This window comes from Heterocephalus glaber, unplaced genomic scaffold (genome assembly GCF_053883595.1).
Source record: "Heterocephalus glaber isolate CG9 unplaced genomic scaffold, H.glaber_assembly_v1.0 deba00001442, whole genome shotgun sequence".
Lineage (NCBI taxonomy): Eukaryota > Metazoa > Chordata > Mammalia > Rodentia > Bathyergidae > Heterocephalus > Heterocephalus glaber.
This window is the reverse complement of record NW_028258296.1, coordinates 17,154,378-17,180,419: the sequence shown is the minus strand read 5'-3', so window position 1 is coordinate 17,180,419 and position 26,042 is coordinate 17,154,378. Positions and strand designations below refer to the sequence as shown.

The 26,042-nt window shown below is 40.4% G+C and overlaps 2 protein-coding genes across 17 annotated transcripts in view; one reads left to right on the top strand and one right to left on the bottom strand.

Annotated features, from left to right (window-relative positions):
• Adgrl2 (adhesion G protein-coupled receptor L2) overlaps window positions 1-26,042 on the bottom strand; it is a 537,596-nt gene that overhangs the window by 186,911 nt on the left and 324,643 nt on the right. Inside the window, exon 1 of one of the 16 annotated variants that reach the window (XM_087212969.1) lies at window positions 3,151-3,306. The exons of 13 other annotated variants lie outside the window; for them this stretch is intronic. The gene's annotated coding sequence lies outside the window, so the exon portion shown is untranslated. Of the gene's footprint in view, window positions 1-1,597; window positions 1,737-2,619; window positions 2,769-3,150; window positions 3,307-26,042 lie in introns of those variants that run through there. 2 more of the 16 variants (XM_087212967.1, XM_087212966.1) reach the window with 2 other exon arrangements.
• LOC147827621 (uncharacterized) overlaps window positions 334-26,042 on the top strand; it is a 68,987-nt gene continuing 43,278 nt past the window's right edge. Inside the window, exons 1-3 of the mRNA XM_087212978.1 lie at window positions 334-2,189; window positions 19,409-19,750; window positions 19,887-19,921. Of these exons, the coding sequence (XP_087069104.1) occupies window positions 1,271-1,777 (507 nt within the window). The 5' untranslated portion in view covers window positions 334-1,270 and the 3' untranslated portion in view covers window positions 1,778-2,189; window positions 19,409-19,750; window positions 19,887-19,921. The remainder of the gene's footprint in view (window positions 2,190-19,408; window positions 19,751-19,886; window positions 19,922-26,042) is intronic.

Below are 26,042 nucleotides of genomic sequence, written 5' to 3'. Positions count from 1 at the left end.
AACAAACTAAATCGGTTAAATCTACATCTCTGGAAAAAAGGAATAGAGAAGCGTACGCAATGTTCAAAAAAACGCAGAGGGAATCAAAGGATGGAGGCGGAGTGGGGAGGAGCGCGCCTAGGAACCTGGCCTTTGTAACGGGAACCATATGCTCGGAGGCTGCAGCTCAGACGCTCCCAGGCTGCTCCGAGGAGCTGCTAAACAGCCCGACACCTTTCGAGAAACAGGAGGAAAACATTCCCAGCTCTGAATCTGAGACAGCGCAGGCTCACTGGGAAGAACCGAGCAAGGGGGCCAGGCAGAGGGGGGAAAGGGGCGAAGGGTGAGCACTTAGAAACCGGTAAAGGTTAAGACGGATACCGCAGCACTTATACCTCCAGCTGTGCTTTTAGAGGACGGGGTAAAGGGAGGACAAACACACACACACAACTACGGAAGGAAGACACCCACTCCTCCGCCTCCACTCAGGGACTCTGACGCTAAATAAAGGTTCCAGCGATCTGACCCAAACCCCTTAGTTCAGCCAAGGAACAAACTTTACTGGTCCCAGGCGAAAGAGTCTTGCAAACGAGCCCGCACCCTGCAGGGGCGCTTTCGTCGCCTGGCTTGTCCTCAGCTCCGTCAGAGGGAGCCACAGCCAGTCTAGGAGCCCAGCCAGTTAGCCCGGAGTCTCCCCTTTGCTTGCGATCCCTCCACGCCTTTCCCCCCGCCGCTGCTCCCCTCGGGCCAACCGCATCCTACAAATCCGGCTCCGGGAGGTTCCCCGCCCCAAAGGCGTCCCTCCCGGGCGCCCACACCCCGTGAGTTCTCCTGCAGACCCAGCGCGGCCCGCTGCTGCCCTCTCACTGCAGGTCCGGGAGGCTGTGCGCCCCCCACGGCCCGCCTCGCCCCCGGCCTCGCCGGGCTTCCCCGGCCCCAGCAGCCCGCCGCCCCTAATCGTTGCCAGCCCAGCGCCAGCGCGACCACATCTGGCTGCGCTTTGCTGTCATCCTCGCCTCCCCAAGCTGCCTAACTACCGACAAGAAGCGGCAACAGCCCTCAGCAACTCCTACACGCCCTCCCTGCGTGCACTTTCCCCTAACTCGCTGCCAGCGCCCGGCCTCGGCGCTCCACTCCCAGCCCGGGACGGGTCTGCGGTCGCGGGCGCTGGGGGGGCCCCGGGCCGCAGCCGGAGCCCAGCAGCCCAGCCGAGGGCGCCCCGGAACCTCCTCTCCCCAACCCCAGGGCGCAAGGATCAGCGGCACCTTCCGACCCTGAGCTTTCAAAAGAAATGAAAAAATTGGTGCTGACGGTAGCTGCCCTGCAACACCCCTTCCCGGCCCCGTGCCCGACAACTACACCGGCGCCTCGGGAGCATTACGGTAGCTGCAGGGGAAGGAGAAGCGGGCTACGCTGGGCTGGAACAGTGCGCGGCGGTTCCTGCGGGGGTGGGAAGGGGGCGAGCGCGGGGCGCCCCCGGCCCCGGAAACGAGAGCCAAAGCCGAGCCCCCACCGCCCCGCGGCTCCCCCCACCTCCCGCATCCCCCCGCGGGCGGCAGGCGCGGGGCGAACAGGTCTCCTGCCCGGCACGGGCTCGCTGTCCCCCGCAGGCGCTTACCTCGCTCTCAAGCGCGCCCCGGGCAGGGCCGTCTGGCGCGGGGGCCGCGGGGCCCGGAGGGCCCAGGCCGCCGCGAGCGGGTCTCCGGCCGGCCGGGCGCCGCGGCTCGGCGCGTCCTCCCCCTGCTCGGCCGCCGCCGCCTCCAGCCGAGCAGCCAGCGCCGGGCGGCTCCCGGGTTAAGTCAACATTTTCCCGCAGTTGCCCGCACGCCGCTCTGCGAGGTCTCCTCCACGCGCGCTCGCACGCTCGCTCCCTAGGGAGCAGCAGGAATTCGGGGCCCGGAGCGAAGGGGCGGTAGAGGGAGAGGCGGGCTGAGGTGCGCGGACTCTGGGGGCCCCTGGAAGCGGCGGCCGCGGGAGGCGCAGCGCCCCGGTCACTCAGCCTCGGCCCGCCGCGCGCTCGGGCATCCCGCGCACCGACCCCGCGGCCCGGGGCGGGAGGCAGCGCCGCCCCGCCTCACATCGCGGGGCTCCCGGCCGAGGCTGCACGGAAGGCTGCGGCGAGGACTCGCCCTCGGGGAGGCGTGGAGAGCTGCTCCGCGCACGCCGCGGAGGGGAGAGCGAGGCCCCCAGCAGTCCCCAAGAATTCTCGGGTAAGCTCCGCCGGCGCCCCGGCACCTCTGCGTGTGTGCGCGCTGGGAGAGTGCGAGGGAGCGAGAGGAGCGGGCAGAGAAGAGGGGGAGCGGGGAGTGCGAAGTCCTGACACAGACTCTCGGCGAGGTCTGAACTGGAGTCACCTCCAGCCTCCACCTCCTCCGCCCCACCAGCTCCCCACCTACCCACCCCCCACCCCAGGTCCGCTAATCACATAAACATATGAGGGTCTACAGCGGCGAAGGACAAATGTCTCCTTCCTGATTTTTCCAGCAAGCGGCTCTGGCAAACTCAAAAGAAGATTACAGGCAGCTAAGTACAAAACGCGGAGCAGATAATCTATAACTCATTGCCGCCCAATGGCCATTTTCCACTTCATTTGAGCAGCTGCGGCGGTGGTGCGCACGAGCAAGGGGAGGGGACACTTACAGGCTCCGGCCGTCGCAGGCGGCGGTGGCGGTGGTCAGGCAGCCCCCCGAGGACAGGCCGGCCCCGGGTCCGCCGGCCGGCCGGCCGCGGGGTGTCCGGATGGCGGCGACGTTGGCGAGGGACGCGCGCGTACGGCCCGGATCGCTCCCCGGAGGCGGGCTGCGCCGGCTCGCGCCCCTCCCTTCTGCCCCCTCCTTTCCGATCGCTCCCCCGGGCCTTCCCAGGTCCCGGGGCTCCGCTTCCACTCCCCCCCCAAACACACCCCTTCCACCTCTCCCCTTCCTGCCCCCCCCCCACTGCGCGCTCGGTCCTCCGAGCGCTCAGCCGGCGCTCGCTCTCCATCCTGTCCACACACACGCACTTTCAAAACATTTATTTTATTTCTGGAACGGGGTGAAGGGTATCTGGGAGAGCCCGGAGCAGCCCCTGAGGCTGGGCACTGGGGGCCTCCCTCCCCTCTTCCCTCCAGGCCCTGGAGCTTTCTCCTAGCCTGGACTTCGCCGAGGCGCCCAGGATGCGTCTGGTACCCACCCTGTCTCCAGGTTTTCTCTTTTCTCCACGCACCGAGCCGGAGGCCCCAAACTTTTAGTTTCCGCAGCCCTCCTTTTGTGTGACTGCTTGGAGGAGAAAGAACGTCTGTTCGCCGCGGCTGCCTCCGTCCGGTTGCAGCGCGCAGGGGACGCTCCAGGGTTAATGCGTCTTTGATACCTGAGATTTCCGGCGCGCTCGTTAATGAAAGTTACATTTTTTAAAGATTGCAATGACTTTTTCTTTGTAGTTACATACAGCTAGCTAAACTTTGACTTTATTGACTGTATTTCACAAGACCGTTTTGTTTGTTTTTGATTAAACTCACCAGGGTAAGCTGCGGAAGGAAAGGAGACTACAAGGCTCTGTACTTGCAAGTACATTCATTGTGCCATTAGGTCTGTTTCCGTCGTTTCCTTACATTGAAAGTGCTCCTGTCCTGCGACCACACTTCCTTGCCCTGTTGGCAGTGTCAGCACAAGCCAGGCAGAGCGCACGGTGATCCCAAGCTGGAGGGAACAGACCAGGACAGGGCCAATTGACTTCTAGACAAACGCATAAAAGCCAGTTAATTGTCCTCAGCAGACGAGGAAAATCAAATTTGATTTTTTTAACGTCAAAATTTGTGAGCTGAGAGCCAATAAGTTTTCAGATGTATTTCTGTCCCACTGACTTACTAATGAATGCAACCATTTGCCTTGGTTTTCAAGAAAAACTGATTCTCCAAGATTTAAAGCCTCCAGAAAATAGGCTGAAACTTGAGCTTCTTTGCTTTCAGAAACAATATGTACTTTTTGTTACTGCGGGTATGTTGTAGTCATCATACTTCAGAAATCATTCCAAACAATGTTATTAAAATGTCAACAGTAGATTGCTCAAAAGACACGAAGATTCTAAATACCTATCAGCATTTTGTCACAAAGCCAGCTATTTGTAGTAATAAAGTAAATCCAGCTATCGGTCAACTGTTGTTCTTGACTTGTAGGAAATCTTTAAGTTAACTGTTCACATGCCCGAATAACTGGAAGATGCACTTTTGGTAGATTCATTATAATTCTCAAAAGAACCATGTAAGGCAATCCAATTTTTTTTTTACTTGATGTACTACATTGATATATAGATATCGCCATAATTTCCAAAGATAATAGGAACAATTTAGAGCATTAGACAGTCTTCAGTTTGGAATTTCATATTGATTCGGATATCATCCATAGTCAGGATATAAACTGGTATGTAAAAATGATACACTGATTCAGAGCTGGTGTGACACCTTATAATGTACTTAATTTTTACATGTGTCGGAATTTATACATACAACGGACTTACCAGGAAGATTAAATCAGGCTTCTTAAAGTAGTTGAAAAAAAGAATTGTAAGTCTTAGATCTCAAAGGTCATTGATATCATAGTCTCCTTTAGAATTTAAAAATTATTTTATTTAGGATTATAAAACAGAATATCAAACGAGTATTAATAATTTCAATTTTCCAAAAATTTTAAGCCATTTCTTTTGTTCATCTTTGAATGTTTTCCACTCTTCTGGGCATGACTTACAAGAAACCCCAATGAGTGCATAGATCAGTCTAATCCTATTTTCTTTTGGGAAGCAAAACTTAGGCTGAAGTTTTTATTTAGGGAGCTTAGTAAATAATCAATAGACATTTCTGCCTGAATTAAGCTGGCCATATGTTGGCTCGTTTACTTATTTATTTAAAAGTCTCCCAGAAAGAATCTAAGAACCCACTTTCTACATTTCATGGGTCTGACATTCTTTGATGCTCAGGATATAAAGTGAGTCACTTTTCTCTATGTTCCTAAACAGACTACATCACCAAAAAAGCAAGAGGCTTGGAAGGGGAGACAAATTTATCAAAATTGAGTTAAAACTAGAGGGAGTGGAAAATTCCCCATACAAATTTTAAATCTTAATTCAATAGAATGTCTATTCTATAGAGTTCAAAGGGTTCAGTGCTTTTTTCTAAGATATATATGTTTGCTATGTTTTTAAAATTACAACTAAAAGTAGTCCTTCTCTAAATGTTTTAATGATTAAAGAATTTCTGCTCTTTCTTTGCTCTTTTTGCATAACATTTCAACTTAGTACACCCACAAGAATTGAAAAACCATTCAATTGCATTGATATAGTCAAGATTAAGTTGTTAGCCACAAACCTGCCATCACGAAGGAGGAATTAAATGACATACTCCACAGAGTATGTCCACATTCAGAAAACCTGACACTTCATGACGAGTCAAAACATAATTTATAACAATACAGGTGTGATGGTCCAAAAAAAAAGAAACAAGAAGCTTAATAAAGTCTGCAGATGTGAGTGAGTTAAGAAGAGTTGGAATATGTTATGCATTCCCTACAATCCAATCAATTTAACTACTCAATCTATATTATTATTTAAGTAATGGCAAAATCATTGACTTATTCATAATACTTGCTAATTTTTTTTTAAATAAATTCTACAAAGGACAAAGGAAGCACCCATCCCATTTGTTTTATGTTAAATCAGCATCTAACCACTCATGGTGATTTAATTCAAAGAAAAACAGAAGGATCTCATTAGCTAATGTGGTTAGAGAGATTGATGGGCTTCAGACATTTTAACCATGCATGTTTTTTCCAACTGTAGAAACTCATGTTTTTAATTTAAACAACCTTAAGAAACTAAAGATTATTTTATTCAATGAGTTCATGTATTTCTGATACAGAACCCATGCTAATTTTGAAAGCTATTAACATCCAGTTGTCTTGGTTTAGAGGGATGTGGTCAGGTACTTGGCAAAATAAATGAGTACAAATAAAAATGAAAGAATCTGAAGAAGTATAAAAATGGACATAGTTGCAAAATATTGGGATGAGTGTAAGCCAATAAAATACACTCAGTAGCTTCTTCACCATCCCCTCTTATAAGCTTGGACACAGATAAACCAGTTTTAAAGGGGCTCCCAGGGGTAGATTGGACAGGAGCTATTTGTACCTGACCGTGGGCTAAAAATTGCCATGATGTTTGAGCTACACTTATGTAGAAAACTGTCAGAGAGAGCTTTTATCCATCATGTGATTAGAGCTTCTGAACATTTTTAGAAGGAAAACAACAAGCAAACAAGAAAACGAGTTCAACTACTTTCTAATTCAGAAATAGATATAAAATTTGTTAGGTTATATCCAAAATTTAACTTCATTCTCTTTTCTTTATTATTACTATTAGGTAATGCTTGGTGCTGAAACTAGTTCTCCCCAGTCTAGAAAATAAACTATAGTAAAGCTCTAGAGCAGATCAAAGCAATGTGTGAATACCAACCTTAACTAGAACTGGTTGAAGGTTACTAACTTTGTTTTTCATTTTGGCTTTGCTGTGCATGTTGGCTGAAAAGAAATCAAGAGTCATTTTCCATGAGAACAGAAACGTATGAAAGTATTTGGCAAAGCCAGTAAGTTTTTAAATATTGTCCTGGCTCTCTAGGCTGAGTAAATTTTATCCAAGGAGGCCAAACCCTACACATAATGGAGAGATGCTGGTGCAAGTATAAGGATATAAAGCATAACATAAATACGGTTATGGTGTACTGTGCTTAATGATATTGTTTAGAAGTGTATAATCACATATATTATTAATACTCATCACTGTGTAATTAATGCTTTTTAAAAATATTCACCAGTAAAACTGGCGGCATGATTTTTCCTGTAAACTTCAAGTATTTAAATATACATCACTGTATATAAAATTTTTATACCTTTACAATTATGATACTCAAAGGAAGCAAATTAAAATAGATATCCCTCATAATCATTGTTCCTTTGAGTTTCACACAACTCAGAGTTAGCCTTTCTTTCTCATAGATTGTTCCCATAACTCTCGTAAAGCCTTGCACCTTGAGGATTTTCCATAATTGGGTCTTACAGATCTATCAATGCTTCTGTCAAACCAAGAAGTATAATTATAACTTAAAATAACCTTATTTTTTACAAAGCTTACACTAACATAATATTTATTTTGTTCATGATAAATAATCATAGTCAAATATTTGCTTATTAAAAGTATGTGGTTTAAAAATAAGCCTAGTCATCCCCTTTGAAGTTATACAGACATTTATCATTATTAACAATAAAGATGAAATGTCTTAAACTTTCTCTAAAACTTTGTTAGGTCAGGCGAGGTGATGCAGGCAAGTAATCCTAGCTGCTCTGGAGATCAAGGTAGGAAGACCTCAAGTTCGAGTCCAGCATAGGCAACTTAGTGAGACTCTGTCTCAAAATTAAAGATAAAAAGATCTGGGGATGGGCCGGGGATTTAGCTCAGTGGTTTCGCCACCTGCTGTGCAAGCCCAAGGATCTGAGTTCGATCCCCAGTACCAAAAAAAAAGATCTGGGGGTATAACTCAGCATAGCTCAATCCCAATACAAATAAACAAATTGTTGAAGTTAAATTAAGAATAAGTTAAAATTACAACTCTTTGTTGAAAGTGCAGTTGTTTGGAAAGCATCATACATTGACTGGCTGCAGAACAAAAGCAAAGAGGGCTAAGAGTAGAGGAAATGACTTGTCAAATCTAAACCCTTAAAGATAAGCAAATAACAATTTCACAAAATAGTACAAATGGAATTTTTAGTGCCTCTGGAAATAGGACTTTGATTATTCATGTTATAGTTCAGTGTATTATGGCAAAACTTGCCAAAGGCTTTTAAGAGACAACAAATTCTCAAATGCCTTCTTTGCGTTTTAGAGTCAAAGATACCATTTTATTATACTCCTTATGTTTCCATTTTAGAATATTTTATTTTCATAATTATACAGCATAAAATAATAACTAATATATGGTCTTAATATTTTTAAACACAAAATTTATTTTAATTTGAAAATATTTTATGGTTTAAATTATATAATATGAGATGTTTAACCTCTGCTTTGGTTGGTCCTCTACTTATATAAATTAGCTGTTAGTAACATTGTTCATTATTTTGTTTTCTCATTGATATGACTATGTTTTTTTACTCTACTTTGTTGCTTTATTTTTGAAAGCTTTTATTTGTTGTATAAATTTTAGTAAAAACAAATTTGAGCATGGAAGAACAAGAACAGCAAAGTACAAAATAAAATACTGTGTGTTTGTGTGTGTGTGTGTGTGTGTGTGTGTGTGTGCATGTATGTTTCTGAGGACTGAGCCCAGGGACTTTCCACTGAGCTATATCCCCAGCCTTTAAAAAAAAATTTTAATTTTGAGACATGGTCTGGCTAAATTGCTAAATTGATCAGGCTGTATTCATTGTGATCCTTCTGCCTGTCACCCAGAGTGCTGGGATTACATACATGCCTGTTTAATTTAGGTCTTATCACATAATTTCTTTTTTTTAAATTCATCTTATTGGTACATTTTAGGTGTACAATATAATGACATTCACCATTGGAAATTTGTATCTTTATGTATTCTATCTTGGTTCTTATTTTTTCCCCCATTCCCCTGCCCTCCCTTCAACCCCTCCATCCCTCCCTATTTACAAAGACTTTGTTTCCATTTTTTCATTTTCTCATATTAATTCCATTGCCTTCTTTCCTTTCCCCTACGCCTCCCACTTTCTCTTCCCCTTTGCCCCTTTTCTTCCTATTTCACATTATTATAGCTTTTAGTCCTTATTTACATTTTCAGTTTCTCACACCAGAGAAATCATTCAGTTTTTACACATGTGTGTCCTATTTATTTCATAATTTCTTGATAAGATAATAGAATATTCCCATCTCTGTTTTCAGGAATGATTTAAATCTTTATGATTCAATTTCAGCCCACTACACTTCTTTATAATGCATTTGTTGTGGTGCTGGGGATTGAACCTAGATCCTCACAAGCTATGCTCAGAGCTCTACCACTGAGCTATGTTTCTGCCTCCTTTACTATTCTTTTTTATTTTTGGTACTGGGGATCAAACTCAGGACCTTGGGCTTGCAAGGCAGGCGCTGGAACCACTGAGCTAAATCCCCAGCTCCTTTACTATTCTTAAAGTCACAATGAAATCAGTTGCTTAGATTCTAAACCAAACAGTGATGTAATAGGCATCTGATTTTGTAATATGTAAAAATGCTTTAATATACAAATTTAGAATCATATCAAAATATCATTTCTATCTCAGAAGAGTACTGACATGATTTAGTGATGATAAGGCTTCGTTGAGTGATATTTAATGAAAAATTGAGGGGAAAAAGTCTTGTATTAGAACTAAAACAAAAACATGTAAATAACCCGTGAATCCACTCTCATTAAAAGATGTTGCTGAACCATCACTTGGATAAGATATTCTCTCATTGTTCTTGTTTTAGTGATGGAAATGTGTTTCATGAATCATCCACACTTTCATTCAATTTTCCTGCTTACCAAAATCACATATCTACATTATAATGAAAGAGGATTATTAGTGTATTAAAAGAATGGCCTCCTTCATTATGGGGATGTAATTCATGACACCAACTTAATTACTATTGTGTCCTTACCACTTGAATTAATGGTCCCAAATAAAACCATATATTTTTAATTGTTTAAACCATATGGAATATACTGCAAGAATAGCCAATTCTTGTTTATTATATAGTGACAACCAAACCACAATAACTCGTGATACTACCTGATTCCTGTGTGTAATGTGCCAGGTCTGAAAGAAAAATGTGATGGAGATGACATGAAACAATTATAATTTGTTAAAATCAGAGACAAGTTGGGTACAAATGCTGACTATAAAATGTAAATAATCATGGAATCCAAGTACTATATATATGTGAATTATTTTCAAGTAATATGAATCCCAAGAGGACTGTCATTTATCACTTAAAAATAGTTCATGTGTAATTAAAGAATTTTTTAATATCTAAAAAATGAATTTTGACATTTTCATATAATTATTCAGTATTTACTTTCTCTCCAATGCTTTATTGCAAAATTATTTTAAGCCTCATATATGTATATATAAATCAAAATATTTTATGCAAGCATTGACTTGAAATAATAATGTTGGCATATTTGCCTATGTTGGATGATTCTATACAGGAAGAAATCATATAATGGCAAAAATAGATATTAGATTGGATATTCAAAAAACTATCTTTTTTTTTTTTGGTACCGGGGATCGGACTCCGGTCCTTGAGCTTGTGCAGCAGGCGGCAAAACCACTGAGCTAAATCCCTGGCCTCAAAAAACTACCTTTAACTACATGGGTAAATTTATAGATTACCAAAATTTGGAGGTAAAATATTATACCTTATAACTGAGGGAAGTCTATCTGCCTGAATTTTCCACTTAATGAAAGAAGTGTTTAAATACTCTACAGTTAGATTATTAACATCTACAAAACTGAAACAGATGTGTGTCTTAATATGCCATTAAATTTATGATATACATAGAACCCTTACATAGAGCTGAGCAGAGGCCAGTGATTCTAATTTGCTCTAGATTTATAATAACCTGATCTGGTTTTTGTAAGTACTGAAACACTTTAAACAAAATTAGAAGGCAGTTGTGCTTTGTGTGATTAAAGATGCAATTCCCTTTGGGTAACAAGAAAAGTTAGAATATGTTTCCTTCTTTATGGATGTTTCTATTGTAAACAAGAGTACCATACATTATATATTTTTGTTACTAGGATTTTCTTGTTTTTAATTATGAAATGAACCAACTGAATTTCAGTGGAGTCTCAAATTGAAACTATGCCAAAATTTAACTGAAGAATGTGTACTGAGCTTCATAAAAATCCTTTAAAATTTTCCCAGGGTCTTAAGGTCTTGTTACATAAATAGTAGGTCACCATAATTTTCTAGAGCAAAACAGCTTTCTGATTAAGACCTATGCAGCAAAAAGACTGGCATGCCGAATACATTTCAAATCTAGAAAATGACACGAGTAAAGTTGCCCAAGATTAATGATTACTGCATTCATACTACAGATAGAAAAAAATTAGTCTGTTTTATCTCACTACACATATAGCACTATTATTTAAAGCTTCTACTTTACTTTGTGAATTATAATACCTCAGCTCCTAAAAATCATATCTATAAAGTACTTTATTTTAAATACTGTGAATATTGTCTCCTTTAAAACTCACTCAGAAAATGTTGATATAAATATCATTATAAGCATATGTATGTATATTTATGTGTATAGAAGCACATTCAAAAGTGTTAATTTATTAAAACTTCATTTCTCATAAAACCTTTATTAGCCCTTGAAGTCTTTGCCACTTCATATAAAATGATTTATCTTTTGAATAACAAGGTTCCATTAATCTGTTTGACAAAGGAATTTTTAAGTCATTTAAATAATTTATAGGAATGAATTATTTAAATTCTGTAAAATATATATACGCACATGTATATGTATATATCTATGTCTATATATTTGTGTTCTAGCACAATATCAAGAAGGAGTGGAAATGAGTGTGGAATACATTGTCCTTGACGGCCCCAGTGTGACTCTGAGCTGCTGCAGCAGGTGTGAGGTGTTCCTTGATCCCCCACTGTATGCAGGGGACCCCGCTAGAAGACCCAACTGTGCTCCATTGGGCAGAGCAGAGTGCTTTCTTGTCAGAAAAACTTGCACATTGTTTCATATGCACATTCTTACTTTTGCATCTTTACTGAAATTGTAGGTTGACCTGTTTTTTGAAATGGAAGGGTAATAAAGGCAGTTATTCAGCAGTCCTAGATAAACCTGCTTTCCTCAGTGCACTGCTGTAGGTGCTATGGAAAGCAGTAAACATCCTCTCTCTCCTGAGAAATAAATCATGGGTGGAAACAAAGGGGAGATAGGCAAGGAAAAGAAAGAAGAATATACACAAAAGTTTATAAATAGATACACAAAACTCAGGCTACACAGGAGTATGTGACATCCTTAACACGCATGACATTCGGAGATTTTAAGAATTTCTTCAAACTACTACAAAATTTTTTTCAAATAGATCTCATCCTTGCCCTTTTTCCTCTGAAATGCATTTACTCATAAAAGTGCTGTAAATGATTGAATAATTCCCCAGTTTTGGTGAGGTTATGGAATGAATTTCAGACATGTTCGTATCAATTTTATTTTATTTCATTTTTAATCTATTTATTTAGTCTGGTGTTTTTTGAGACAGGTTCTCACTGTGTAGTTCAGTCTGACCTTGAATTCACTATGTAGCCAGGCTGGCCTCGAACTCTCGGTGATATTTCTGTTTCAGCCTCCTGACTCCTGGGATTAAAAGTGTCCACCCCTACCCTGGCTCAATTTTATTTTTAAACATACAGAAAAATTAACCTTTACTGAAATAGCTTCTATACTGAACATAATCATATGGATTTATTCTTTATACCTAATTCATTCTCTCTCTCTCTCTCTCTCTTCTCTCTCATTTTTTTTAAACTCTACCCTATATTCTTTCCTGTGTGTGCTGCTAATCTCCTTTTCATTATTAGATTTTGGTGGGCTCATTCAGTTCGTATGCTTGTTGGTTTTCTTTTTTCTTTCTTTCTTTCCCATTACTGGCGATTGAACCCAGGGCCTTCATACCTGAGCTACATCCTTAGCCCCTTTGTATTTTTTTTCACATTTTGCGACAGGATTTTGCTAAGTCACTAAATTGCTGAGGATGGACTCAAAATTGACATTTTCCTGCTTCAGCTTCCCAGAGTGCTAGGATTTCACCCACCTCATTTCATTTTTCTTTCAATGTTTTCATCCATTTTTCTCAACAAATTCCTTTATCAGAGAGATCCCAATTTTACACCTAAATTCTCAATCTATTTTTGTGGCATTCAGTAAACCTGGGAGCTTCTGTCTTCTCCACTTCTCCACTTTTCCAGCCATCCATAAATCAGCCCCAACATTGTACCATCGTACACATTTTACCTAGAACACTCCAGCCTTGGCGAGGAGGTAAGAAAAACCCTCAGCAATCTCATGCAGTATTTTTTTTCATTTGCTTTGTTTTTTGAAACAGGGGCTCCCTATGTAGCTCAGGCTGTCCTTGAACTCACTGTGTAGCCCAGGCTGGCCTGGAATTCACAGTGATCCTCCTGCCTCAGCCTCCTAAATGCTAATATTATAGACATGCACCACCATGCCTAGCTCAAAAATCCCTCATCTACCAAAGTAGCATCAAGACTTCTTGGGGAGATAATAGTTTTTAAAAGGTTATATTTTTAAAATTTGCTTAAAGACTTCACACATTCTCAGATACTTTTTACAGAGAATTTTTGGTGGTATGGGGATTGAACCCAGGACCTTGGACATGCTGGGCATGTGCTCTAACACTGAGCTTCATCTCCATATATCAGTATAATACTTAGTTCATGGGCCGGGGATTTAGCTCAGTGGTCCCGTCACTTGCCTTGCAAGTGCAAGGACCCGAGTTCGATCCCTGGTACCAAAAAAATAAAAAAATAAAAATACTTACTTCAATAATAAGGCTACTTGTATTCTCCAAATATTTTAGCCCTGCTTTTGCCAATACAGAGATTAGAAGTCAACCTAGAAATCTGATATACTCATCACAAATCAAACATACTCATCACAAGTGTACTTATCAACAAACACATAAATTTACATACTAGCATGTGAAATATGTTAATAAACATGTTCAGTCAATTTGTTGAAATATTTCTGTAAGCCATATGTAAATTTTTAATACCCATAACAAATTAGTGATTGAAATAAAAATGTGTTTTCCAAAAACTCAATGTAATAACAGCATTTGTATATGTTTGTTCTTTTAAGTGAAAGGCAAATGCGGGCAGTTTGTTCAAGGACTTTCTAGCTTCCACTACTAATCATCTTGTGTGTGTGTGTGTGTGTGTGTGTGTGTGTGTGTGTGTGTGGTTTGCTGGGAAGGCAGGAAGTGTCTCAAGGAAGGCAAGAAATTAAGGCCTTTTTTGTATTCCTGAATTCAGAAAAATTGAAAAGTTGACTGATCACCTTGTTTTCGATCCAACTCCTTGTGCTATTCTTGTGCCACCAACTTATATGAGATGAAGTTGTGTCCAGGAAACCTCAGAACTGAGAGTCAATGTGCCCTTACATAGGGCTTTCCAAAGGTTATGTTTTGTACCCTAGCACATTGGTTTTATTTAAAGGCAAAACATCTTTGACAAATTCCATATTATACTAAAAAGCACTATACTTCTATCTTAGCTCATTTATGACTCACTAAGTTGTCAAAGCCTAAAACCCTACATGCAAGAGCCAAAAAGTATTTTAACCAATTTTATCCTGCCGAATCACTAGAAAATTGTATTAGCATTATCTTAAAGACTAAATTAATTAATAGAAATTTCCAGGATACTTTGATTTTCTGCTGTCACTTTACATGCAGCTTCTTTTTGTTTACAATCTTGTTTTACATTACAGCTTTTTAAACTCTTCCCAGAACATATTATCATAGTATTTTGCTAAGAAAATCATACTAAATGTCATTTTACTCTTCTCTGATGATGTGAAATTTTCTCAAAAATGAATATTGATGATCATAGCCCTTATTGTACACATCGTGATATTTATTAGTTTACTTGTCCTTGTTCCCTACCAAACTGGAAGCTCCTTAAGAACTCTCAGAACTTTATACACCCTGGTCCTAGCATAACATACAAAAGAGGTCTCCTTTCTTCTTGTCTGCAAAAAAAAATCTAGCCAATAAACGTGGTTTGTTTGCCCTCATGCATGCCGGGGCACACAGTGTTTTGTTTTGTTTGCTTTGCTTCTAATCAATTGTTTGTTAACTCTTTAAAATTAGATTTCTGAACTAGGTTTGTAGCTCAGTGGTAAAACATTTGCCTAGCATTCATAAGGCCCTGAGTTCAATCCTCAGTACTGCTGAGAAGAAAAACCCCAAATGTTCATAAAAATATGGATTTCCAGCTTCTAGGCATAAACTAATAAGATCTTGTAAACACATTGAATACTTTAGCTTCTAACAATACTTCGCAGGAGAGTTGCCCCTTTTGAACAAAATATGCAAACGCTGACTTCCTACATTCTCTGACGTTCTTTATTGCTTCTCCCAAGTCCAAAGCAAAGTATCTCTTGGCATGATTCACCCTGCTTATTCTAATGTCTCACGTTCTGTCTTACTGTGTCATTGAAGGAAAGTGAAACACACACTGACCCCTGTCTCCCTCCATTCAGTGGGAAACAAGACCGATCAAGAGGAGTCTATATTTCACCCATTTGCCGTTTAATCACCATTCACTTTTTCTTCCTTGTATCTATAAACATTTTCATTTTGAGCTCTATTAGTCAATAATTTATATGTAGAACAAATATAGGAATTATATGCCACTGTAGAAGACACGTACTGAATAGTAGCAATAAGCCTTAAGGTGTTCCAAAACTTTGTGTATCCAGTACGTCATTTGTGTGCTTACCAACCCTTTTGTGTGTGTGTGCAGGGGAGTGACCCCTGTGCCTTCAGCATGCCAGAGAAGCCCTAGACCCCTGGCCTACATCTCCAGCCCTACCCCTTTCTTCTTCTCCTCCTTCTCCTCCTCCTCCTCCTCCTTCTTCTTCATCTTCATCTTCTCCTTCTCCTTCTTCTTCTTCATCTTCTCCTTCTCCTTCTCCTTTCTTCTTCCTTCTGCCTTCTTTCTTCTTTCTTCTTTTTTTTTTTTTTGGTTCCAGGGATTGAACTCAGGTCCTTGCGCTTTTGAGGCGAGTGGTAGAACCCCTGAGCTAAGTCCCCGGCCCTCTACCCCATTATTCTGACTGACCAACTTAGCCCTTTCTCTCTTTAGATTCATAGGCACCGGTTTTCTGCCCACTCCCCCCACTCTTCGTTAATGTTCGTTCCTAGGCTCCCGGGTCTTTGTGGGACTTGTTCTGTCTCCCTAGATGGATGGGCACCGTATTGGAAACAAAGGATGATTTTTTGTAGGGAACAGGGGAAGGGGACGTTACCAGAACCTCTGCAGTGAGTCCTGGTCTCCTGTGAGCCACGGCAGCACACGGCGAATTACAGGAAAGGTAGAAAAATGAGACTGAGAAGAAGCTGAGCTTTGGGTCTGATCAGTGCTGCTCTGGGCAGCAAAGACAAAGCCCCCTAGCTTGCAGCACTTTTTATTCAGCACATGGGGAAACAGATGCAACAAGTGAAAATGCAGAGTTCAGTACTTTACATTGGGATAAACAAGGTGTAAAAAGACGGGGACAGTGGAAATCTAAGAACAATGAGGAACTATGCAGATGAAGATTTGGTTCCTCCCTGGCGTCTCCCGCAGGTGTGGTCTGGTCCTGGAGCATTACAGCATCTGGGCATCACTGAGGTCTCAGATGTGACCCGAAGCCAAAATGCAATTATGTCTGAAATGTCGTAGATGGCCTGTAGGCCGGAGAACTAGGCCTACTCAAATGATTTTTCCCTAAAATTATGTAGCGTTGCTCCCAACAATTTTTGAATATTTTTGTATCACATAATGCCCCATAAGTATTTCACCAAGACAGGACATGAAAGAAATCAGACTTTTTCAGACACACAGCAGGGAAATGACCTCCTAAGGACTATTTCAGAGTTTAAATAGGGGCAATTAAACAAATAAGTAAGACATACAATGTAGCAGAAACAGCTAAATACAAAATGTTTTAAGACAAAAAGACCCCAGTAAAAAGTACTAGAAGTAACTGATAGTCCTAGATATGTTTCAAAAATAATTCGTTTTAATACTAATTAAATGTATTGAATTTATTATTAATAATAATTCATTTTTATACTTCCGAGGCAGGCATAGCGGTGCACATCTCTAATCCCAGCACTCTGGGAAGCCAAGACAGGAGGATCCTGAGTTCAAGCCCAGCCTGGGCAACTTAGCAAGACCCTGTTTCAAGATACAAAATTAAAAAGTGCTGGTGGGCCAGGGAATTAGCTCAGTGGTTCTGATGCCTGCCTTGAAAGTGCAAGGTCCCGAGTTTGATCCCTGATACCAAAAAAAAAAGTGCTGGTGATGTAGCTCAGTCCAAAGACCCAGGGTTCAATCTTCAGTACCTCAAAAAAACTTTATACTTTCAAAGGAGAATATTTACATAGAATTGAGATGATCTACGGAATCTGAGTTAAGAATAACTTTAATATCCCCAAATTGTGATGATTCTTATGAGTGCTAATAATAATATTATCATTCCTAATTTCATTTTCTGCTTTTATTTACACATTTTTAGGATGATTGCACATCAAAACATTGTCTTACGGAATCCAATTTTCAGTTAACTGGTTTGTTCCTCCCTTCCCTTCCCCTTCCTTCCTTTCTCTTCCTTTCTCTCTCCCCGCACCTTGAGAGTCAACCTAGCATTTCTGCTCTAAACCATATCTTCAGCCCTTTATTTTTAATTTTGAAATAGGATCTCACTAAATTGCCGAGTTGCTCAGGCTGAGCTCAAACTTGGCAATCTTGTCTCAGGTGTCCAGAGTGTTTGGAACATGGGTGTGCACTACTACCATGCTTGTCTAATGAGCTGGTATTTTCTTAATTTTGTTTCCGAATGAGGTAGGACATTGGGGCTGGGGCGAGTGGGTCAAACACCTAAGCTGATTGTGTCAAAGTCGTGGAGACCCAAGGGAAGTGTGCAGCTCCAGAGCACTGGACAGGATCTGGGATGTCTCTGGAGCTCCTGAAACAATCAAGAGAAGTGACGTTTCCCATTCTCCCTTGACGTCTGATGGGAAGCCAAGGGAGACTTTCCATAGGGCAGTTTAAGTCCGGTACTAGGAGAAATGAGTTTTTGTTAGGACAGCCATGCCAGCTCCATATTTGCGTGAGTGAGGGAGAAGGAATCCAGGAATTTCAGATAGAAGACCTCTTTCCCTTGTCCTTGGGGCACTGAGAGTCTCTCTCTCTCTCTCTCTCTCTCTCTCTCTCTCTCTCTCTCTCTCTCTGTCTGCAGAGCATACTTCTTTCCCACCTTAAATAAATGTACCACCCTTTTGTCCAATTCTTTGTTCAGGACACCAAACACATGGAAAAAATTTGTCTGGGACCCACCATCCAGTACCAAGGGCAGAAGAACACCTGCCTACCATTTTACACTTAGCTGGCCAACTTTAAACTTTTGAAACCTTATTAGAACAATGCTATCGTTAATTGTTGGGGTAGAGTCTATTTAAAAGAAAACCATGATTTCCTGTATATCCTGGAAACTAATGTTGTTATATGATTTGATCCGTTTCATAATAGAACTTTTCTTTCTTTTTCCATTAAGCAAGTCTCTTCTAAATGACAATAATAAAATTAAGCTTTCAGTAATCATAGTATTTACTTTTCAAAAATTTATTTTTCCCTTTTTCCTATTTCTGCCAAATTGAAAGATAAAAAGATACAGTCAGGGTTTTTGTTTTGTTTTAGCCCTCTTGTCCCTTTTTATTCTTTGAGACAGGGTCTCACTAAATAACCTTGGTGGGACTCCAACTTAAAATTGAATAATTGATTTGACCAATTAGCTTAGTCTGTGTCCACACTAAAAATATGAAATATCTTTAAAATTATTTTTAAATTGTAACACAACATATATTTAGAAAGAAGGATTTCTTTTGCTGATGTGTAATGAACACAAGGCTCAAATCCTTTATGTTCACATGTCACTTAAAATTCTACAATTTGGTTCAGTGAAGAATTTGCTAAGTACCATTCAGAATCACTTTGCACTGCAGAAGTTTTTGACACACAACCACTGAAGTTCTTGACACACATCTCTTCAAAGAAATTATAGTTTTTTTAAAAACATAAAAACTATATTGAAGGTAAAACTTTTTCCTTACCTTGAAAAATATCTATTGAAAAAGATATGAAATGCCCTCATGGAAAATGTAGATTCATTTTATTCTGGTTAGCGTTAATTCCCACCCCCCTCCAAAAAGCAACAGAAAACCTTAGAATTTGGACCAGATCACCTGGGTTTAGATCTCAGTTCCATCATATTAAGATAGTGTGTCTTTGAGCAAGTTACGGAGGGCTTATCTTTAAATAATTCTCATTCCTCATTTATAAAATGGAGGAGATTGAGTTAGGCATCGTGAAGTACACTTGTAATTTCAAGACTCAGGAGGCTGAAGCAGGAGGATCCCAGCCAGCATGGACTACAAAATGAGTTCAGAGTCAGCCTGAAATACATCGCAAGACTCTGTCTCAAAAATTAACTAATAAAATGGCAATAATAAATACTCATATCTTATAGTGTTGCTTTGAAGGTTATATGAAATATAGGCAGCACTTGACCCATAATATCTCTTTAAATATTTGCTATTTTTTTTTTTTTTTTTAGGTACCGGGGATCAAACGCGGGTCCTTGCACTTGCGCAGCAGGCAGCGAAACCACGGAACTAAATCCCCGGACCAATATTTGCTATTATTCTGCTACTCTTAATAGCAAAACACAAGTGACAGACTTTCAAAATACTGCTACATAAGTGCTAAAAGTGTACAAGCTAATATGAAAAGGATTTTGAACATTCGGTTACTCAGCTTGTATTACAGCAAAGTAATACCACTCAGTTGTATTACAGCAAAGACTTTTTTATTCGGTGTTGGAGTTTGAACAAAGGAACACATGAACAGTAGGCAAGGGCTCCTCCACTGAGCCACATTCCCAGCCCCCAGGACCCTGGTAATAATTTTTAAATTCATTCTGACCTATATAGCTTTATATTGATTACACAAAAATTCCGCCATCATATATACACTGTTGTTGTTGTTGCTGGCACTTAGCATTGCTTGTCTGTTTTTTGTTTTTTGTTTTGCAGCTCTAGGAATTGAACCCAGGGCCTCTCACAGCAAGGTAAGTGCTCTAACCATGAGGTTTAGCCTCAGCCCACACTTTTAGTTTTCTAAAAGTGTTTTTCTGTTTGTTTCTTATCTTTTTTATTAGCACATTCGGTATCGGTTATACAGATTAATGAATTTCATTTTGGCAGATTTGTACATGTGTGTAACACACTGTTACTATTTTCACACTCCCAGGTATCTTTTCTCATTTTGAAGGATCCTCTCACACCTTATTATGCTCATAGCTTATGATTTTTATTGTTGTTTAATAGAAAGTGCTTAGTTTTTCCTTAAATTCATAATTCCCAGTCCTTGAAGAAACACTAGAACAATATCTGGTTAAACTTGAGAGAACTATTCACAATTGAATGTAGTTTGCTACTAGGAACACTTACTCATTTCATCCATTCATTCATTCATTCATCCATTCATTCATTCATTCATTTTCCTTCATGTTCCAGAAAGGATTTACAAAAAGATTTACAAACAAGAAGAAACAAAAGTAATGAGACTAAATAATAAGGCTGACACAAAGAGAAAGGGCATTTAATCTGGAACTTCTGCCTGCTAGGTTTGTGCTCTATCACTGAGCCTAATCTGCCCGTGAGCTTTCTCAGACCCACAGTAGGAGAAGGGCTGTTATAAAATTCCCAATACCAAGCCTGGGAATCTGATGAGGCAGCCAGACAAAGAAACCAGCCATTTGTTTTTCCATCTGTCTGTACTTCTAGTCCTTCCTTGTTTTACTCATCCTTAAGTAGCTACAGTTCAGTTTTACTTCTACTAAAAATGTATGTGTGTATGTATGTGTGTGTGTTTGTGTGTGTGGTACTGGGGATCAAACCCAGTGGTGCTCTATCACTGAGTGACATCCCCAACCCTTTTAATTTTTTTAAAATTTTGAGACAGTCTCACTAAGTTTCCTAGGTGGGATTCGAACTTGTTATCCTTCTGCTTCAGCCTCACTCAGGGCTGGGATTACAGGTGTGTGCCACTGCCCTCAGCCAGACCTACTTCTTTTTAACTCTGTTGTCCCAACCAGTAAGACTCTCCGAAGGCTGGCTCAACTTTTTTTTAAAGCTAAATTTCCTAAGGAGTCCTACACATGCATTCAGTGGCTCATTCGCGCAGAGATCCCTGCTAGGAAGGAGGGCATCACAATCTCTGGTTGCTCTCGGAAAAGTGGAAAAAAAACTTTGGTGGTTTTAGTAGATATCTAACTAATTTAATTAATTAACTCTTCCTTTCAGAGAAAATGATAAATTCAAAAGAGAGAGACAAGCACACTGGGTATATCTAAGACACACTACTAGCTAACCCCTGGATTCTAATTCAGGGAATAGTGTACAGTTAATTTTGTAAAAAGCGATTTAGCCATTAGAAATTATCCCCTCATTCATATATGTTTCTAATAAAATAATAAGCTTAACTTCTTGAGTTACTTGAAGATATCTCTTCATGGATTTGCCATTTGGTATTTTTACTGGATTTAATTCAAGAGGAAGAGAGGAGCAGGGGAAGGGATGAACATTCATCAAGTGCCATCTATGTGTCAAATACTGTGAGGACATTTTAATGTTACTTTATTTTAGGGCTGGCATTCAGCTGGTATGCGCTGGCAGGCCTTGTGGGTAGTTTATGACCAGCATCTGTTCTGATCTTTTGGTGCCCAAGCCCAACCATTTATACATTATTAAATATTTTAATGTTATGCCTACTTTATTTTAATCTTCAAAATAAATTTCCAGGGGAACAGGAATACTGGGAGATGAAAGAAGAGACACCATTCAGGGATCCCTGGCTCCAAATGACTCTGCCTGCCCATAGGAGGTTTCCTGGCCTCTGCCTGTTTGGTTCTCGAACCTGGAGAGCCCTGTTTCTAAACATTTCCTTATATGGAAGTGTTTAGGCTGTGAGAATACCTTCTTCTGGATATCGAGTTGGAGTTTTTAAAAATGTGTTTTTCAACTCTGGCAGTGGAGCCCTAGGGAAGGAGAGGGAGAGAAAAGTTGAGCCAGGTATGCTGTGCTATGTGCACCTGCTTCAGATGCACGCAGCCACCTGCATTCCGGTCCTGTATCCTTGGCTAAATGCATCGGGGAATGGCAGTTGAGCATGTGGTATCTGTATACATGTCTACAACCAACCTGAAACAGTGCCAGGCCTAGGACAAACCAGAAAACCATGGCACAGAAAGCTTGACTTGCTTGACAGTGAAAGAAGTATGAGAAGGTGCATCTTTGGGATTCTTTAAAGCCTGTGTTCTGTCCAGGTACATACTTTGTTTCAACTTTCTTTTAGCTAAAAAACCCATTCCTCTAAAAGCAATATATAGGGGCCCAATATATTAATGAGAAACATGTGGAATGCTCTGATTAACGAGAGAGAGAGAGAAAGAACAGAATTCCCCATCAGCTACATCCTTATCACTTCTGCAGCTTTTGCAGCACATTCACAAGACTCAATATTGTGCTTTTACGAGTAGAGTTGGAAAAACATTGACCTACAAAATGCTGCCACCCTCAGACCCGCTCCCTGTTGTTCACCTTGGTAAATAATTCATTCAACAAACACACTGTGTAGCTATTGAGTGCTAGACTCTAAGAATACAAAGATAAATAAATAGTGTCTGCCATCAAAAACGGCATAGGAGGAGGAGGAAAAGAGAAAAAAAAACAACCAGCTGTCGATATTGTGCCTTTCTGTAACAGTTCTCACTACTGCAAGAGAAAGGAATGTTTATCTCTTTAATAGACCAGCAAACTAAAATCAGAAGGGTTAAGAAATGTATTATCATGCATTTCCTCAGGGATGGGACAGGATCAATACGCTGGTCACAAGAATGCCAAACCTAGGCTCTTTCTTCTGTTGCGACCACACACACATACACACACGCACACACACAGGGTACACACACACACAGGGGTGCACACATGCAGCCTGCAATTTGTTGTAAATGTACAACAAAGTAAACACCTTTCATCACAGATTAAAATTTAAAATGCAAGTCACTCAAAGGAGAAGGAAGAAAGTCCACAGAAACCTACAGATTAAGTCATTAAAATCATCTCCATAATAATACCACCTTACATGAATAACCAACTATTATTCCACATCTATGATCTCCTTCCACTCCCCAGCAGCTCTGTGAGGCAGAAGGTCAGATATTATTATTGCCATTTCACAGAAGTAGAAGTAAATCCTTGGGCTATTCCTGAAGGGTAAGATGGTAAGGATGAATTGTACTTGCCTAAGGGGAAACAAAAAGTATCTAGCAGTTGGGATAAAAATCCCCAGCCAGCTTTGATATTGTCTCTAACTAGCTGTGAGACCTTAAGCAAGTCAATTTACCTTTTGAGGCTATCATTTGCTGGTCAGTACAAGTAGAAGAGCCAGTTTTTTCATCCTCATCAACCTGTGATGAGTCTCCAGCTTCTCAAAAGTCTCCCAGCTACCATAGTATGTGTGTGACTGGACAAATAGAATCCACCTTCTGTCGCAAAGCTTTGTACTATTTCATGCTGCTTAGAAATATTAAACTAGAGTGAAACTTCATCATTTTCAGGCATAGACTTTGATCATATATAGGACATAATTTTACTTAATTCTATTTTAATTATAATTAGACTGAACTGATCAGCAGGTAGGTGAATAAACCTTGGTAGTTAGAAGCTATGAACCTACCTGTAAATCCAAGACTGTATGGATGGAGGAACACTGGAGAAGAATCTGGAAGAACGTAATATGAAAAACACGGAGAAATGACGACGCTAGGAGGCTGCACTACAGATTTTTTAGCGGGAAGGAGAGATAGATGGATTCTTTCTCACTGCATACCACAAAATTGACAGAGCAGCAACATATCTTAGTGTTAGAGATTTTAGTCTCCAAGTATCTGCAGAAACTTTCATTCCTCAGAAAGCAAAACACTAACAATTTCTTGACCGGCCTTGCTGATAATTTCATTTCCCAGAAGGCAGAGTAAGCATTACAGGGAACTCCTGCTCAAGACCCAATTCTGACAAGAACCAGTAGGTAAAATGGAAATGATTGGAACCTTGGGGAAAAGCAGCCATGCGCTCATAGAGTTTGATTTAAGCAGTGTTCTGCCTATGCAAACACAAATGATTCTAATGAGGAAGAAAATGGGGAGGAAACTAAAGAAAGCAGTGTGCTGCAAAGGGACTTAGTGACAGACTCTGAATTTAAAACAGAATCTACAAAAGATGGCAAAAGGGGACACATAATCAAGCATAAATACATGAAGGTAGAACAGACCTATAAAAATGCAGCAAGAGTAAGGCTCAGAATGAGCTGGGGCTTGTGAAAGACACTAAAAAGAACCGAAAATACTTTTCCTTAGCATGAAATGAAAGGAAAGGGAAGATCAGTAAAGGAGTAGGCCCATTTTTTTGAAGTCAATAATTTTATGTCAAAATTTTATGTCAAAAGACATAAAATTCATTCATGAAAAAGAGAAAGCAAATCTTTTTTATGTTTTTGCTTCTTCCCTGTTGATTCATTCATAACTCTGTTCACATGTCACCACACATCACAAGGTCAAGAGGGGCCTTCACTGCCCTTCGAAAAATACTTCTTTCCAACATTCTCTAACCTTTAGACTTCTTGCTTTTGCAAACACTTACTGCCTTTACTTGAGTGTGTTCTTTTTCCTGCATTAGAATGTGAGCTCCATGAGTGCAGGGATTTTGTTCCATGCTTATCCCTAGAACCCTGTACGTACTAAGAACTGCTTAATAAGTATGTGTTGAATGAATGAAGTCAAGATCATAAGACAATGGCTAAAAATTGAAAGATAAAGGGATTGTGATGAAGATAGCATTTATTGAGGTCATAGCAGATATCACACACTAAATGTCTACATGAACTTGTTCATTTAGTCATCCCTGCAACCCTATAAAGATTGTGTTCCTATTGAGTTGAATAATTTACCCAAGATTCTTTAACTAGAGAAGTATAGAACTAGGATATGAACTAAGACAGTTAGGCACAAGGTCTAAGCACTTTACCTATACGCTCTCCTGGGATAACATGACTGGTCTAGCTGCCAACATCTCTCTTGACCTCTGTGAATTATTACCAGAAACCTAAATGGTATTATAGAATGTTTACTTGATTCCATTCAACAGACAGAGGGTGTCAGGAGACACAAAAGGTAAATGCCTGATGTTCAAATAATGGCAGAACCTACAAACTTTAGATCCATGGAATTTATCTTGCTGGGGTGGGGAACTTGGGTAGTCTAGATTATATTTATAAAAGATTTTAAAAGCATTTTAAAAAATGATTTTAGGAAAAAGTTTAAATTCAAAAAGAATAAGATATTTACACTGATTTTGTATATTCTTTTTTGCAAGACTTAGTAAACCAGTATATAAGGATAGTGGATGCAAATGTGGATTTTATCAAGGAATTTAAAGTCTTTCAGTATATCCTGTGAACCAGATGACAAAATGTGGGTTTAAGGGTTGGATTATTGTGTGGTTTCATAACTAGTGGAATGATTGCACCAATGGCAGTAGTCATGAATCTGTGTCAGCCTGGAGAAATGTTTTCAAGTGGATATCGCAGACCTTAATCCTTGGCCTTGTCTGATGTGAACCTATTTATCAACGACTGAGATAAAGCTATACTACGAAGGGATGCCTGTCAAGAATAGGTTGCATGAAGCCAAGCAAGTGGCACCCTCTAGTAACCCCCGCTACTCAGGAGGCTAAGGAAGGAGAATGCCAAGTTTGAGTCCCATCCAGACTACTGAGTGAGGAGCTGTCTCAAAATAAAGAATAGACAAATAGACAAAATTTGGATGGAACGATGGTGCGATTGATCCAGCCTTGGGACCAAAGCATCAACTGCCTATAATTGGTTTGAAGAATATGTGATTAGCAACCATATTCAAGGGGGAAAATAAAGATGCTTTATCTGGTATTTAATCAGTAGTAAAATATGATTAGAAAAATAAACAACAGCAAAGAATAAAAGTAGTTTAGACTGCAATAATAAATTTAGAATGTGAATAAAAACTGCAAGACATAATCTAACTCTATTTTAATTGTTTAGATTCTCATGCTCCATTCTAGGAATAATATTTTGAGGAAGATACAGACATGGAT